The sequence below is a fragment of the Mixophyes fleayi genome, chromosome 3 (genome assembly GCF_038048845.1).
Source record: "Mixophyes fleayi isolate aMixFle1 chromosome 3, aMixFle1.hap1, whole genome shotgun sequence".
In the NCBI taxonomy this organism is placed as follows: Eukaryota; Metazoa; Chordata; class Amphibia; order Anura; family Limnodynastidae; genus Mixophyes; species Mixophyes fleayi.
Genome location: NC_134404.1, coordinates 308,267,623 through 308,285,228, shown reverse-complemented (window position 1 = coordinate 308,285,228; position 17,606 = coordinate 308,267,623). Strand labels below are relative to the sequence as shown.

The window sequence follows — 17,606 nt, the reverse complement described above, 5'->3', positions numbered from 1 at the left end:
ACACTTAATACTACTCTTCATTATTCACACAAATTACTCACAAAAATATCCATCTCACAGGTAGCTCACTGGTTAGCACTTTGGACTCACAACTCACCAGACATGAGTTCAAATACAAAGCTTACCCACAACTATTGTGTGGAGTGGAAACATTATGCTAACAATAAACGCAGGAACTTCACACAATGGTTTTATTTTGTAGATTTGATTTGTACTACATTGTTTGAAATGCCCTCCTAATTATCCTGTATTGTAATAAAATTTATTCTTGGTGGGAATTTTCAACAATGGCTCAGGACCCACAGTTCACAGGCACATTATTATGTGCATGCTGACATTTATTACTATGAATGGACTAAGAGGAGGGGGGGGGGTATTTGTAGGGAACAGCCTTCTTTGAGTTAAATGCTACATTGGCTGCCATCTGACTTTCGACTTTCATCTGGATCCACGCCGTACACGTTATGTCATGTACTCAGCTGTTTCAATACACAACAGACCGCTTACCACACTCCAGTACCATGGAGATTAGCTTCACTTGCACTTCTGCCTTACATCACTTCTGGGTACAGTTTCCATATGTTCTCTTCAATGTGTGACTGCCTTTGCTCTGACACTGGAACGTAACCTTGGACTATCACTACAATGACACATGATTTGTGGAAGTTGTGAAATAGCTAGGGCATTTGACCTTTTGGAATGTCTTGCACACAGGGCCTACAGATGGCATACCTCTTACAGGGGTGGCTTGTTGGTGGAGGGCACATGTTCCTTTTGGATGACATGCAAGCAGCAAATCTAAACCTTTTCTGCTACCGCAATGATGTTAGAAACAATCTATCTTGCAGAAATGTTGCACATTTAGGATTTTAAATGCATTCTCTTGTAGCCTTACACCCACATGTTGTGTAATGAGATGAATAAAGACACACACACCAAGGTTTTTTGGAAAATTAGTTATATAATGTGGCAAGGATTCAAAATGAACAACATATTTACAAGGAAAAACTATAATATTTACATATAATACAAAAATTACAATAAAGAGGACCAGTAGTCCAATGTAGCCTTCCAGTCGGCAACCAATCGCACCAGTTGCTGGCAGGTGGCCTCGAGATTGCCGAGTAAGTGGCCCATTTGGGCCAACAATTGGGCCGGAGTGGGTGGTGGTGTGGCCAATCTCCGACCTTCCTCCTCAGGTGCTGAAAGGAAACAAACGAAAACAATAAATATACAGCTCAACCTAATTTGGCAAACAGACTGGACTTACTAGAGATGTGTACTGTTACATTACTTTCAAATGTTAGGCTTCTGGCAACAAAACCATTTGGACGCACATTAGACATTGCTAAGGCATTTGGATCAATGTCCTACATTCTGGTGAGCCACAGGTAGAGGGCCATGGACAGGGTTGTCTTATCCAGCATTATAGGCCCCAGGGCAAAGCACTACCATGGGCCACTACCTACACAATAACTCACAGGAATTAAAAATATGTTGGTTGATATTGGAATTTAAAATCAAGTGATTAATATGCTGACAAGTTCACCAGGCTAGCAGCCACATTTTTTAGGGCCCTGCCCTGCGTGGCCATGTGTTAAGATGGCTCTGGCTGTGGTTTGAGTGTTTAATGTACATCAAAATTGTAGCCAGATATTATGTGTAAAACCTGTGGCATTTATGTCACCATTTAATCAACATGTGTCACAGCAGGGATTATGTACAAGTATAATGGACATCCTCAATCTTATCAAATTAGGTCCATCATTTTTCAAAAATACTTACTATCATCGAAGGCCACTGCCTCTTGGCTGCCCGATGCTGCCTCCTCCAATTGTTGCTCCTCCGGGTCAGCCTCCTCCTCCACTGCAGCTGCTGCCACTAGCACCGGCACAGGCTCCTCCTCCTCCGATGACACAGCCACTGCCACCGGCTGCACCTCCTCCTCCTCCTCCTCCTCCTGTGGCTGCGGCTGGCGCTGCTGGTCACCCCCCTCCTCCTCTGCCTCCTCCCCCGCCTGCGCCTCCACCACAGCCCGACGGCGTTGCCGGCGTTCCCAGCATGCCCGGTCTGTTTGAGAAAAGGAAATATAAACAAAAGGACATGTTAACACAATCACCATTTGAAAAAACTGATAGTATTATGACAATCAGGTGATCATACATATTTAATCAACTTTACATTGTCAGCAGGCAGAAATATTAGCTACTTACAATGCAAGGAGCTAAACATGATGAACACAAAGCATTTCACAACTTGTCGGCCCGGTACAGTGGTCTAGTGGTTAGCACATCTGCCTCACAGCACTGATGTAATGAGTTCAATTCCTGACCATGGCCTTATCTGTGTGGAGTTTGTATATTCTCCATGTGTTTGCATGGGTTTCCTCCAGGTGCTCCGGTTTCCTCCCACACTCCAAAAACATACTGGTAGGTTAATTGGCTGCTATCAAAATTCACCCTAGTCTCTCCCTCTCTGTGTGTGCATGTCTATATTAGGCAATTTAGACTGTAAGCTCCAATGGGGCAGGGACTGATGTGAATGAAATCTCTGTGCATTGCTGCGGATTTAGTGGCGCTATATAAATAAATGATGATGATGATGACCTGGCACAATTTTTGGTATTTTACATAGAGATGTGGAATATCGCAGTGGCCTAGTGGTCAGCACTTTGCTCTCATAGCACTGGGGTCAGGAATTCAACTCCCTGATTATTGTTTCATATGTGTGGAGTTTGGAGGCTTGCTCCATATTTGCATGTGTTGTCTGCCACACTCCCCAAACATACTACTGGCCGGCTAATTAGGTTTTGTACAAATTTGTCCGTAGTATGTTTTTTCATGTAGGTGAATTTAAGTCTGCAAACTCCCTTGGCCCTGGTAATGATGTCAATTAGTTCTCTCTTTACAGGACCACAGAATTAGTGGATGGAGGTCAAAATCTTAGAATGTTGAGTATACTTTGGAAATCACCCTTTGTTGGGACTACCTCACAGTCTAAAAGAGTCTAAATAGGCAGTTAAGTAAGGATTGATTAGCTATATCTAGTACACTCTGTAATCTGTTTGCATCTTATGGGAGCTTGCAAAAATGTGTCTAAACACTAAGGTGTTTTGTATTTGAAATGTGCCTTTTCAATCTTGGGCCAATAATGACAACACATCTTCCACTCCAAAATGTTTTTAAGGTTAGACTAGCAAGTTACAGCACTCGGGTCAAGACTTAGAATGCCTGATTTCCACAACCACACTTAATGGTGAGAATTGTCACACAAAAACATTTAGGACAGTAAATGGATAGCACACAAATTTAGGACACAGGAGCCAAAGCTTTTTGGGTGCACTGGAAGGGGCATGACCTTTATAGTGTGCTTGCACATTGTTATGTAGGCCATGTCAGGTGTTTAGGGTGAACATATTTACAAACATAGGGCCTGATTCATTAAGGATCTTAACTAGAGAAACTTCTTATTTCAGTCTCCTGGACAAAACCATGTTACAATGCAAGGGGTGCAAATTAGTATTCTGTTTTGCACATAAGTTAAATACTGACTGTTTTTACATGTAGCACACAAATATCAACTTTAAACTTCAGTGTAAAAATAATCTATCAAGTATCTGTGTGCTAAATGAAAAAACAGTCAGTATTTTTTAACTTATGTGCAAAACAGAATACTAATTTGCACCCCTTGCATTGTAACATGGTTTTGTCCAGGAGACTGAAATAAGAAGTTTCTCAAGTTAAGGATCCTTCATGAATCAGGGCCATAGAGCAAATATATATATATATGTTGACTTTTTTTTTGCGATTAGTAGAGAACTCACTTATTCTGATCTCCCTACGGAGCTCCTCCAGAAGCTGGGGCTGGCGGCGCCGGAGATCGCTCCACCGCCGTTGGAGCTGAACGGTGCTCCGCCGAATGTTGTATCGGAGGCGGAGGCGTCTGCGGACCCTTTGATAGGCCCGCACCTTCACCTCGTTGGACACATACCGTCCAGAGGGTACATTGTCCATACCCTCTGCAAGGACTCTCAGCTCACGCCTGCTGAAAATTGCAGCCCTCATTTTGGTATAATGTCTATAACACAAAATGGGGGCCTCTGCGTTCCGATTGGTTCGCTGAGCACGTATGGGCGTGCTCACGTCACACGCGGAGCTTTCACACACCTGTGTTGTGACTCTGATTGTCTCTCCCACCAAGAACATGGCGGGCGCCTGCACTGAGACGAGTACAGTGTGCTCCGCAATTAGGAAGAAGAGTGTACACCTGGTTTATTAATTCCATACTCCATTTAAACCCACCTGTGCTTTGGTCTAGTGCCTGTTCATTCGCTTTTTAGCCTGGATAGAGCACAGTCAAGATTTCATTACATTTGGATGATTGGTCTAAGAAGCCAACAACAAACAGTAAGTACCAAACTAAATCAGAGATTGAAAGATTTTATTATTTTTTGTGTTCTCCTAAAGTTTTCTGCCTACAGTATGCTAAGTTCTTTTGAACCTTATCCATATTCAAATTAGGAGGTTAGCTTTGTTTACCACATTACCTTTTCTTGCTTATAAAAATTAATTTGTTTTTTTTTTCGCAGCCCATACCACGCATTACCCAGTTGACTATCAAAATAATTTTTGTCTTTTGTGCCAAACTTTGGAGAAAAGTAAGTATAAGAATTTATCTGAAATTTCTGAATAGTTCCAAAATATTTTTATCTCCTAATGTAGTAAACTGTTTGCTCTGCAATGTGTGTGGCCGGAATGTAAAAAAAACTGCTAAGCAAAGGGCCCCTGGCCTCACATTTAACATGTAAAGTTTTCAATAGTAGCCTACAGTATGCTAAGTTCTTTTGAAACTTATCCTTGTTCAACGGCATAATAACTAGCTCATTCCATTGATGGACACATGGGTCCAAATGTTGGCCGATTTGTAACCAAATATTAATAATAATTACACAATATAGGGTTTGCAACTGAGTGATATCCTTCATTTTGGTGTGTTGCTAACCTGTAAACCAATGTTATGGTTTGAAAAGTGAAGAGTAGTAGTAGTAGTAGTAGGAGAATGTTGCTATAGTATTTGACTAATATGTCAGTCAAAATGCAGTGGTCAAACTAAATGGCCGTTAAATAGACAAACCACAATGTTTATTATAATAAGGGGCATGTGTTTTAGACCTAGTTAGAAGTTTGTGAAATTGTACCTTATGTAGGGGGGGAATGTGCTTAGATTCTGTATCACCACCTGACTGTGTGCATTGCCTATAAAGACACAACTTATCTTTGAAATAGGAATATGTCTGATGCTGGCCCAAGTAATGTGGAGGCACCAGGGCTGCCAACTAGGCGTAAAAACAACTTCATAGAGGAGGAGCTGGAGGTGCTGGTAGAAGAGGTTCTGGCGAGGTTCCACAGTGGGAACCGCCAAATAACCGGACGCGAGCGCCAAACCCATTGGCAGGAAATCACAAGGCTCATAAATGAAATATCTCCGTATGAGCGTACAAAGGTTGAAGTACAGAAAAGGTACGAATTAAATTTAAAAATAATAGCCCTATTTAACTTTACTGACTGTGTGTATTTGTCAAATAATATATATAGATATCGCTAGAGATAAATATGGATATTGTGACATAGTAGCATTAGTCACCTGTGAGGTGAAACCACCTTGTGACTCCAATGCATTTGTTGATCAGGCCCTTTGTTTTCAGAAACTAACACCATGGCCCTTGGTCACATTGACATAATATGTTTACCACATTATACGCGCTTCAAAAGAGCAAAATCTGTATTACTGTATGTGAAGGTTAAATTGTTGTGATTAGCAAACGTGCAATGTATTTGATTGAAAAATGTGTCATTTTGAGTTGAAGGTACTATGTGAGGCAATAATGTTTGTCTATTCCACAGATGGGCAGACTATAAAGGACGCCTGAAAGCGAAGCTTGTTGAGCTTCACAGGCATGCTCAAGGCACTGGTGGGGGGCCTCGACTACGTACTACTTTAACACCCCTCGAGGAGCGGGCGAGGGCTGCAATAGCCCTGGTGGAGATAGTTGGGGTGGGCGACATAGACACTGGCTCTAGCCCACCCCGAACAGGAGAGGCCGCTCCACTAGGTACATGATGAGTTTGCTTTCTTAATGTCTGTAAAGCTTTGTATCTGTCTGAGTAAAAGTGTCAACTCTCAGGATGTGTGTGTGAAGGTAAACTTCAATTGCACAATGTGTTTGCCTATCACATAGTAGGAAATGACATTTACACACTGAAGACAAATGGTCTCAATATGTAGGGCTCATCCTAAAATGTCAGACCATAAGTGGCAATGTTTGTATTTGGGGAGCGGAAAGGGCTGCTAGCACATTCAAGGGAAGCTGACACTTTACCAATGCTACATCACGCGTTGTAAGATGTTTTTGCCAATATAATATCGCACCTTACTCATTGATTCTAATTACTTTATTTTACTTATTTATCTCTCTACAGCATGTGAGCAGCAGGCGCCTGCTTCACCGGTGGATGAAGAAGTTGCCCGTGATGTGGAGGAGCCTCAGCTGCCTCCAGCTGAATATGTAAGGCAGCGGACACTCGCACGCGCAGCCGAAAATCTTAAAGACGTCACTCTTGCACAGAATGTTCACCTGTCACACATATCAAGCACTGTCCAACACACGGATCAGCAAATCGACCGTCTCACTAACACACTCTCCGATTTCATGAGCACACACACCTCTTTACTGACGACACTCGCCACCAAAATTGATAATTTAAATACTTCAGTGACAAATATTGCAACACTCCTGGGTGATATCTTGCATGTCCACTCCCAACGCACCTCCGGCACAATCCCTTCACCCAGCTCAGATTATTTGTTCGCCAGCCCCCATACCCAGTTGTCTGTCGCCTCCGCCCTCCCTGATGTGTCTGTCGCCTCCGCCCTCCCTGATGTGTCTGTCGCCTCCGCCCTCCCTGATGTGTCTGTCGCCTCCGCCCTCCCTGACCCCGAACTATGTCGTCTTATGTGTTTTGCCTTTGCTCGTGGCTATGGCCAATCCCCTGTTGTGCCCACTTCCCCCTCGCCTGTCGTGGCCCCATCCCCATCCCCTGACCCTGCACCTTCACCTCGTCGGACACAACCCGCTTGCCTTGCCCCATTGCCTGGTTCCTCTGACTCCTCTACATCACGGGTGACAAGAAGTCGGAGTAGGGGAGCCTCCCGTCCAACCGCCTTTAAAAAAACACGGAAAAAGTAATTTGTATTGTTTTAACCTCACAAATATAGTTTAATATATGACGAAAATATGTATATTTTTTTTTTTTATAATAAAAAAATTCCTACTACTGAAATGTCTATTTCTTTTGTACGGCAGATTCCATAATGTTTTTTTTAATAACAATGCTTGTTATCAAGTCTAACCATAGTATAATCTCCAAACAAACTGGCTGATTCATTTACGTATTCAAACAAATATGTATCTAATATCAGTGTGCTGACCAAAACCATGCCATGGCCCTGATTGAGTAATGAACCTAGATGTCAAGGATACATATTTCTGAATGCTGCTCAAAAGCCTTTTAAAATGCAAGTGGTGCAAATTAGCAATAGGTTTAGAGCACGAAAATAAAAAATTGTCTGTATCCTAATGTACCGCACAAATACTTGATAGCTTATTTGTACACTGAAATGTTCATGTCAGGTAGGACCTCTCCTACCCCAAAATTACATCTCCAATGACATTTTTGGTTTACATCCCCCTCCAAACTGACATGCTTTGCCCTTGCTTAGTTACTTTGCCTTACCTTTCCAGAATGATTCTGGCCCATGGTTTGCTGAAGAAGACTTAAACAAGAAGTGTATCAAGGTAAGCTTCTTAATGCTTTTGCCACAGTGTTTCTTTATTTGCCTGACTAAATAATTGCAAACACAACGTGCAACTACAGTGCCCCTTTAGAGGTAGGGCAAATCATTCTGTCAAGAAAGTATTGCATTTGCAAACTGTAACCTGACACAAAGGAGCCACAAAAGACAGGTGTTAAGGGAACCCAAATAAATGTAAAAAAATTTTTTCCCATGATGGCACAGGACAAATATTGTTAACTACTATTTTGTACAGGTAAGAATCTGTGCTAATTCTAAAAATCTAATAAGGGATTTGTATTTAAGATTAGTGCTAATGCACAGTGTGTGGTACACTGGATGTCATTTAGCATAACAGTTATTTACAAGTAACCTCATGACCTTATTGCACTAAGCACATATAGGTTGGGTCTCACATTTGGATCTTAGGTGCACTTACCCCATCAGCCGCTGTCATATCACGGCTACCTGGGTGCCTTCTGGTCGTCAGCAACATTCCCGTCCTCCACAGCTCCGTTTGTAATCAAACACACACTGTTTGTTCTGCTGCATGTGCACAGGCATATTGGATGCAGTCAGGTGATCATTCCAGATCAACCAGATTCAGCACCTGTGATCCCATTAAGTGCTCAGCCAATAGTTGCTTGGGACAAACTATTTAAAGCTGCTGCTGTGATCTGTTCATTGCCTGAACAACACACTTCTCTCCAGTGGATAGTTATTGGCCCCAGTGTTTCTGGCTGCATTACAAAATCAGTGTTTGTGTCCACATTCTCAGACTGCTCATTCCCCTGCTAGATTGGACAATCAGCAAGAACATGAGCAGGAAGATCATCCAGGCTGCTCTGTTCAGATTCACACCTGCTGCAGGTAATCCCAAGGGTCCCTGATTCGGATCAAGAAATACAGACTAACGTGACAGTTTGACACACTATATGGGTGTATGTAGTGCTGTGTGTCTGACTAATCATGTAAGACGCAAATGAAAAAGCTTGGAGTATAGATATGGTTTGGTCAGGCAAAGAAGCACACTCTGTAATACAAGTAAGTAGACTCCAAGAGGTAGTTTGTCCACCAAACTCCTCTATCCTGTAAAGACTTTTCCAAACTATGATCTGATCCCCCCAATCCATGATAGTTTAAACCAATCTGGAACCTTGAATACATTATTATAACAAACAGACCCTAGAGTTTCTTACGTAATGTACACTAATACATTCATTGTTAAAGTGGGCACGTCACTTGGATTTGGCTCCCTTCCAGTTTTGGAAAACATTTATGCAAGGCCAAGCAATTTTATATAACGGGCAACATATTATCATTTGAAGCTTGGTATGTTGTGATTTCTTGCCAATACAGACACAGGTACCCATTGCACATGTTCACCCTCTATAAGCCAAAAAAACTGGATGCCTCACCTAACAATGTAAACATCAACAATATCTACCAGACATTAATCCCTCAAAATACTGTGTGCTCGGCCCAACACTCTTGGATTAGATCAGGGGTGGGCAAACCTGTCCTCAAGGGCCATATCCAGTTCATGTTTTTAGGATTTCTTTAATCATGTACAGCTGAGTTAATCTATTTGGCTGGGTCAGTAATTATCCCACCTGTTTCTACAGACAGAAATCCTAAAAACATGAACTGGATATGGCCCTTGAGGACAGGTTTGCCCACCCCTGGATTAGATGGTGGTAAAGGAATTTGAACATGGAGCCATAATCCTAAAGGGAGGATATCTGTACATTAAGGCTTTGTACTTCCCTTGCCCAAGGCATGGACAAATGCTGCAAATTATTGTCAACATTGACTAGCATGTTTAAACAGACATAGGTGGTATTACGACACACACTTTGAAGAGAAACAAAGGTGGAATGTGAATTTGTCACTACTTTCCACTTTCAGAGGGCAAGCTACATGAAAATGGTATTGAGAATAAATTTCACATTTCTACACCACAATAACATTGGAGACCTACATTATCAGGTTCAGCAAACATATCAAGTGACTGCTGCCTAACAATGGGTAAACAGACTAATGTAACTAGTTCTCATGTGGAGTATCTATGGTGGCTGTAAGTTTACATATAGCTGCCTTGACCAATTAGCAAACTAGGGGCCTGATTCATTAAGGATCTTATCTGTCATTTTTTGCTTATCTTAAGCTAATCCACTCTGTTCATGATCAGAAAAGGGAGATAAGAAGCAAAAGCCACTGCATAAGTGACGAATTTCTTACGCTAGGATGAAAATCCATCTTTGCTTCACTCTTATCTCCCCGTTTCTTCGTAACAATAAGCATCTTACCTTTTGCACAAGATAAGAAGATTACTAATGATTCAGGCCCTAGGTGATGGTATTATGGCCTTGTAGCAAGACTCCACTAGCTTAGTGCCCTAATGCATTCCCCATAATTGTTAGTGTGGGGTTTGTGTCTGGCATGTGGGTGTTGGACCACTTTGAAACAAAGTGCCACTAGCACAAGCGAAAAATATTGTTATCCCATTTGGCCAAGGGCCAAAAGTTGGTAGTGTGTGACCTGACACTGCTAACATTTTTGCTTTCTTTATATACATTTACCTGTAATGTGATGCCTATATTCCTACGCACATCACATGTTCGCTCTAAAAGCTGAAAGTGTCCAAACAATTTACTACTAAGCACCAAACACACATACAAACCTCCACACTATAGACATTTTCTAAAACTATACATTTACCCCATTTAGCGTGTTTGTAGGCTATGGTGTATCTGTGGCAAAGGAGAAAATAACCACACCTAGATTTCATATATTCATTTAAAATAATACCTGTTCCACAATAGTTTTGAAAGCACTACACATGGATTTATGGGTATTAAAATATTAATCAGTGCACTGTAGTAATGGTACAAAATGGCATGACAACTGATTGCTGACAAATTTGCAGCATAGGCTAGATTTATTACATATATGAATTCAAATGTGCTGACAAAAACAAAGCAAACAAGGTAATGGTCTGTGTGTGTAAAAATTCCTTGGATTAAGAGATGACAATCTGGCCAGACTGAAGAGAGACATAAGCAGGCTTGGAGCTCTGGAGAAATTCAACAACATGTAGTGAGACACGAATTGCACAAATCCAAAACCCACGCCAACACACCCTGTTGAACGAAAGGCAACAAATTAATATGGCAATATTAGGTCAGACAACTTGCATTTTGATATCAAGAGATTGAGCAATGTATTGGCATGTGTAAACAAGCCGGTAATATTATAGTGTATAATAATGGCTTGTGTGTTTGGACTATACCTAGGATTCTGAATGCACTATTTGACTTAATTTGAAACACCAAACCCATATGTTACATAGCTAGCATCTGCCCATATGTTTTGTTTGTGCAACCACACATTGCAGGCTTAGTAACGACGACATTATTGTATGGAGCACACTCACTGGCCAATCACATTTTAGTGCAGATAGCACTATACTACTTACATTTGACAACACCCTTCACCATGGCAACATCCACCAACTCCAAAAGGAAGTGCAATGGCAGAAAAGCCAGCACTGCAGGCCAAGTGTAATCTAAAGGCTGTAGATATAAGAAAAACAAATAAAGTGTCAATAATGTGCACTTCTCAACACTATATGTGCTGATCAATAAACTGTAGAAAAACCAAACATCAATTATGTTGCCACATTAGGCTGTTGATTTAAACTACCCCATTAACGTGCATTTAGCTAAAGACATTAAGGCTAAACTTGGAGGCATGAAGCTATACTTTCTACACACATTGTAAAGGTAAAATACAGGTAGGCATGGTTTTTCCCCTATTATTACACATATAAACCATTTCAGTAACACACCAGACCATGTCTATTCATATTCCCATTTTGAATAACCATACCTTAGATAATCAACCCTTGACTAAGCTTGCACATGATTTGACCACTGATCTTTTAAATGTGAAGATATTTATGTTTTATTCCAAAAAAAAAAAAATTAAATAAAACATTGACCCCTTACATTGTAACATGCTTTGTCCACTAGAACATTTACTTATTTTTTATCCTTTGCTCTCCTTAATGACTCAAGCACAGAGTGTTAATGTGTCTTTAAGGTAGGGTCTGAAAAACCACACTTCAAATAAAAGGTATTAGAAAAAGAAAATAGAAAAAAACAAAAAAAAAAAAAAAACAGTATGGACATTCTTAATGCAAAGTATTTTAACAAGGGGTATGTAATAAAACAATATCTGGTTTCTACTTACCACACACACAGACAAATGTGGAATGTCAATAAGCAATCACTAGACACCCAAAAAACACAATCCAGGACCAAGATCTGTGGAGGGGAGGGTAAACAGGTACAAAATAAATCAATATAGATGGATAATCTTTATGTGTGTTACTACAGTCGAGAGGTATCTATGCAGAGACACATCCCAAGTCTACACAGTTGCCTCAATATTCAAACTCTGCAGCTAATTAAAGACTTTTCCACTAACCTTCAACATAAAATTCTTAACCATTAGGACCTTTCAGCATAATCTTCTATCTGTATCTCACCAATATCTTTTCCTACAAATAAACATGTGTTGAGCAAGGTACAGCAATAAACTGCAGAGATTATGAAACATTTCACCATTAAGGGCTACTTACCCAGAATTGTGAATCTCCCAACAACACAGAAGGCCAAGCAAGGTCTTTTTAAGTAACACTGTAATTAGTGAATTAAATGCAGGTGAGTAGGCCGGAGAGTATGCCGGACACGTCATTAGGAGCACGCAGGTGCGTTCTAATTAGCCAAGTGTGGTTTTGTGTAAAAGTGACCTGACATGTGAGCAACGTTTATTTTCTGTAGGTAAGTAGAGATTATAACGATTATTACAGATGTCATTAATGAGCTAAGCTGTTAGTGTTGTGGCAATAGTATGGGTAAAATAGTTTTAAGTACAATTCTATGAGGTATGATTCATTTGCATGTGTTACATTTAGATGTGCCACGATAGTGTAGTGGTTATGTATTTCACCCCCCAATACTAAGTGCAGAAGTTCGAGGCCCCAGGTCAACCCTAAGCACCAAGTGAGTTAATAAAACACATTATTAAGCATACTCCTAAAAGTAAAAAACTATATGCAACTGCTTGTATTTAGCGTAAGATTCGCAAACGCGCTTAATTCGCGTTTGTTTGGTGACGTTTTTGCAGCTCCTGCTGCTTTAGTAAAACAGTGTTTTTATTAATGTGTGTGTTTATCTAGGGTTAATATTTTAATACCACGTTATCCATCATGCTATTCATATTAATTGCAACATGGCCAATTTATCAGGTCTAAGACAGTCATTCAGCTGTGCTAACTAGTTAATGTGCAGTTTGGTGTTGGTGTTTCAATGTGAAGTATAACTCAGTGAATAAAGAAATGAGCTTGCAACAACAAGGTAATGAGTTTGAACCCTGAATGATGCGTGTATGTGGCTAACCTTGGTATATTTACAAGTTTGAGGGTATTTATTCCACTCTGTGACTTAGTATATGTTTTGGTGTGTAAGGTGGCTATATGTAATGTTCAACAGTGTTATCAGCTACAACACAGCAAAGCAGTTGTTGGCAAAGACTTTGGATTTCAAAGACATAGGAATTCTGTACTGGCAACAGTGGAAAAAGCTAAGTGCTCCACCAAATCAAATTGTAGAAATGGGAGCAATAAATGTTCTATTTTTGATTTGTATTTATCAACATGGATATATTTCGATATGCATAAATTGTGACTCTGCATGCACCAAATCTTTCTGGGTATAATATTTCCAAGTATTGCCATCTTTCCCCATGTTTTAAGGGAAACAACTTATGCTAGAAGTTGCTGGTCATCTTTAATTTGTATTCTATTCCCTTGACATCACCACTTGTACAGTGGTGTAGCAGTTAGGCAATCCACCTTGCCAGCTTGCTACGTGGGTTTGAGTCCTCACCAGCCCTCGGCTCTTAGGGATCATTAATATCCTTAGACAATTTGTGTTGCTGTTAAAAGTGTCCCTGTGGTAATAGTACACTTGTTTTAAATTTGCATAAATCATGTGTGTAAAACACTAAAATATATTTTCGAGTTATTATATGTCTATTAATATTATTTGTTCTTGCAAACGCACCATCACCAACTGTCAAATCAGGCATGTAACATATTGAGACTAATGATATTGGTAATTGTTCAGAATGGTTGGAGATTTATCATAAATATTTATGACAAAGTCTATTGTTTGGGAGACATTTTACATAAAATGAAATAATTACCCATGCAGTGTGCACAACAATTCCGGCAGTGGAATGAATGTGGAATGCACTGAGGCAACCATTCCGGCAGTGGAATGAATGTGGAATGCACTGAGGCAACCATTCCGGCAGTGGAATGAATGTGGAATGCACTGAGGCAACCATTCCGGCAGTGGAATGAATGTGGAATGCACTGAGGCAACCATTCCCGCAGTGGAATGAATGTGGAATGCACTGAGGCAACCATTCCGGCAGCCGGAATGAATGTGGAATGCACTGAGGCAACCATTCCGGCAGTGGAATGAATGTGGAATGCACTGAGGCAACCATTCCGGCAGCCGGAATGCACTGTGACCTGGATTCTCCCCATAATGCTGAGAAGATATGTGGCTAGCAGTGTACAGGCCTATAAAAGGCAGTCCTCTTTACTGAAGAGGCAGTAAGCAGCAGAGGGCGCTATTTCCAGCTAACTAATTCCGGCATTCCGGCAGTTCCGGATTGAGGCCAAAGGGCCAAAATAACATCAAACATGTTGCACTTGCGAATTGCATTGATTAGAAAGGGGTATTTAAAGCAAAACAAGCTTAATTTACACAAACATACTAATGGAACATTTGTAAGATATGTAAAAGCTCAATAAAAAATTTTTTTAAAAAAAAAAAAAAAATTGCCACAGGCAGTCTGTATTGATATGTATGTATGTTGTGCATATTTCGTTTTGCATTTTAAACGCAAAAGATGCTCCTAAAGGCGTTTAATAGTGGTTTTAGCTAGCTGTATTGGAGTTAAACATGACCCTGGCCTTCCTTAACTTTTGTGAAAGATTTGAGACAGGAGTGACGTCAGTTTCACTCATCTGGGCAGAGGGAACGCCTACTATTCTCAAGTGAAAAAGCATAACGCCTACTTTACTCAAGTACTATCTCATCTCCGCCCAGTCCGCGCCTACTCTCCGCCCATTCCCACCCATATGTTCTCAAGTGGTCAGCAGTCATCTCAAATCTATTTGCGTTGGAGTTTGAGATTGAGTCGCCTTTTGAGAGCTGTATCTGCCGTGCTTGAGTAGCGTATGTAGTGTTTTGCGCTGCTTAAGCGTCGTTTCGCGCATGCGCAGAGCCATTTAGCAGATGCGTATGTGTTTGCGAATTTTGATGAATCGGGCCCCTAGTTTGCCACTATTAATTTAGACCATCACTTCAGCCTTGTTCTCTGATGGGGCTCCCTGACCGCCTGGCCTCCTGGATCATCATTACCTCCTCAACCTTCATGGGTCCTCCACTCATCGAGAGTCACACAAATCCTGATCTTCTGCCCCATCCATTTCGGTACAGGTCTCCACAGCTAATTTAGGTATTATGTAATCTGTAGTTGCTAGTTGTTTGCATTAACCCATTGCATGATGCATCAGACCCTTTGTGGCCAGAGCCGTAGCGAGGGTGGTGCGTCCGGTGCCGCCGCCCAGGGCGCAAAGTCTAGTGGGCGCCATGGCCCCCCCTGTTATTAAACAAGTCACAGCCCCAGGTACACATCTGGGGCTGATGCAGAGTCAGCGCTGCAGATCGCGATATAAGCAGTGCGGGGAGGTGGGAGGCGCCATGCTGCAGAGGCACTCCAGCCTCTATTGCCACCTTACAGTCAAAATACACTAAGGAGCTCCTGTGCAGTTCAACACAGGACGCTCCTACAAGAAGCCGATCTGCCCGCCCACTTTGTGTTGAGTGACAGCAAGCTGAAAGAGGCGCCCCTCCCCCGTGGTCAGCCCTTCAGCTTGTCCAGCACAGCAAGCTGCCTGCTACAAGTATCGAGACTGCTCAGCAGAGGACCCTCCGCCCCCTGGACAGCCCACAAGCTTCTGTTGCATTTTACACCAGCCTGTACTCCAGCTTTGTAGGTAAGTAATAATCAGCATGTGTTTCTTACCCTGTCTCTCTCTTTGTATTTGAATCTCTCTCTCTCCCCTTCCCCCTATCTCCCCCTCAGCCTGTGTGTGTGTCTCCCCCTCAGCCTGTGTGTGTGTGTCTCCCCCTCAGCCTGTGTGTGTGTGTCTCCCCCTCAGCCTGTGTGTGTGTGTGTGTCTCCCCCTCAGCCTGTGTGTGTGTGTGTCTCCCCCTCAGCCTGTGTGTGTGTGTCTCCCCCTCAGCCTGTGTGTGTGTGTCTCCCCCTCAGCCTGTGTGTGTGTGTCTCCCCCTCAGCCTGTGTGTGTGTGTCTCCCCCTCAGCCTGTGTGTGTGTGTCTCCCCCTCAGCCTGTGTGTGTGTCTCCCCCTCAGCCTGTGTGTGTGTGTCTCCCCCTCAGCCTGTGTGTGTGTGTCTCCCCCTCAGCCTGTGTGTGTGTCTCCCCCTCAGCCTGTGTGTGTGTCTCCCCCTCAGCCTGTGTGTGTGTGTCTCCCCCTCAGCCTGTGTGTGTGTGTGTGTGTGTGTCTCCCCCTCAGCCTGTGTGTGTGTGTCTCCCCCTCAGCCTGTGTGTGTCTCCCCATCAGCCTGTGTGTGTGTCTCCCCATCAGCCTGTGTGTGTGTCTCCCCCTCAGCCTGTGTCTCCCCCCCCGAGCCAGTGTGTGTCTCCCCCCCCCCGAGCCAGTGTGTGTCTCCCCCCCCCCGAGCCAGTGTGTGTCTCCCCCCCCCCGAGCCAGTGTGTGTCTCCCCCCCCTGAGCCAGTGTGTGTCTGCCCCCCCCCTGAGCCAGTGTGTGTCTCCCCCCCCCGAGCCAGTGTGTGTCTCCCCCCCCCCCGAGCCAGTGTGTGTCTCCCCCCCCCCCCGAGCCAGTGTGTGTCTCCCCCCCCCCCCGAGCCAGGGTGTGTCTCCCCCCCCCCCCGAGCCAGTGTGTGTCTCCCCCCCCCCCCGAGCCAGTGTGTGTCTCCCCCCCCCCCGAGCCAGTGTGTGTCTCCCCCCCCTGAGCCAGTGTGTGTCTCCCCCCCCTGAGCCAGTGTGTGTCTCCCCCCCCTGAGCCAGTGTGTGTCTCCCCCCCCCCCCCTGAGCCAGTGTGTGTCTCCCCCCCCCCCCCCTGAGCCAGTGTGTGTCTCCCCCCCCCCCCCTGAGCCAGTGTGTGTCTCCCCCCCCCCCTGAGCCAGTGTGTGTCTCCCCCCCCCCCCTGAGCCAGTGTGTGTCTCCCCCCCCCCTGAGCCAGTGTGTGTCTCCCCCCCCCCTGAGCCAGTGTGTGTCTCCCCCCCCCCTGAGCCAGTGTGTCTCCCCCCCCCCTGAGCCAGTGTGTGTCTCCCCCCCCCCTGAGCCAGTGTGTGTCTCCCCCCCCCTGAGCCAGTGTGTGTCTCCCCCCCCCTGAGCCAGTGTGTGTCTCCCACCCCCTGAGCCAGTGTGTGTCTCCCACCCCCTGAGCCAGTGTGTGTCTCCCACCCCCTGAGCCAGTGTGTGTCTCCCACCCCCTGAGCCAGTGTGTGTCTCCCCCCCCCTGAGCCAGTGTGTGTCTCCCCACCCCTGAACCTGTGTGTCTCCTCTTCCCTCTGCCCCCCCCCCTCAGCCTGTGTGTCTCCTCTTCCCCCCGCCCCCCCCTC

At 43.7% G+C, this 17,606-nt stretch overlaps 1 protein-coding gene across 1 annotated transcript; it reads left to right on the top strand.

Annotated features, from left to right (window-relative positions):
* The first annotated feature begins 4,935 nt into the window (after window positions 1–4,935).
* Window positions 4,936–10,055, top strand: LOC142143256 (uncharacterized). Its single transcript, XM_075200969.1, has 4 exons — window positions 4,936–5,519; window positions 5,904–6,112; window positions 6,480–6,969; window positions 10,043–10,055. Exons 1-4 carry the CDS (start codon window positions 5,290–5,292, stop codon window positions 10,053–10,055), a joined length of 942 nt encoding a protein of 313 aa, XP_075057070.1. The 5' UTR covers window positions 4,936–5,289.
* The last annotated feature ends 7,551 nt before the right edge of the window (window positions 10,056–17,606 follow it).

Excerpts from the sequence above, each read along its gene's own strand:
- LOC142143256 (XM_075200969.1), top strand. The coding sequence starts at position 5,290 with ATGTCTGATGCTGGCCCAAGTAATGTGGAGGCACCAGGGCTGCCAACT. Across the intron at positions 5,520-5,903 it reads AAGGTTGAAGTACAGAAAAG|ATGGGCAGACTATAAAGGAC; the intron begins GTACGAATTAAA and ends TCTATTCCACAG. Across the intron at positions 6,113-6,479 it reads AGGAGAGGCCGCTCCACTAG|CATGTGAGCAGCAGGCGCCT; the intron begins GTACATGATGAG and ends ATCTCTCTACAG.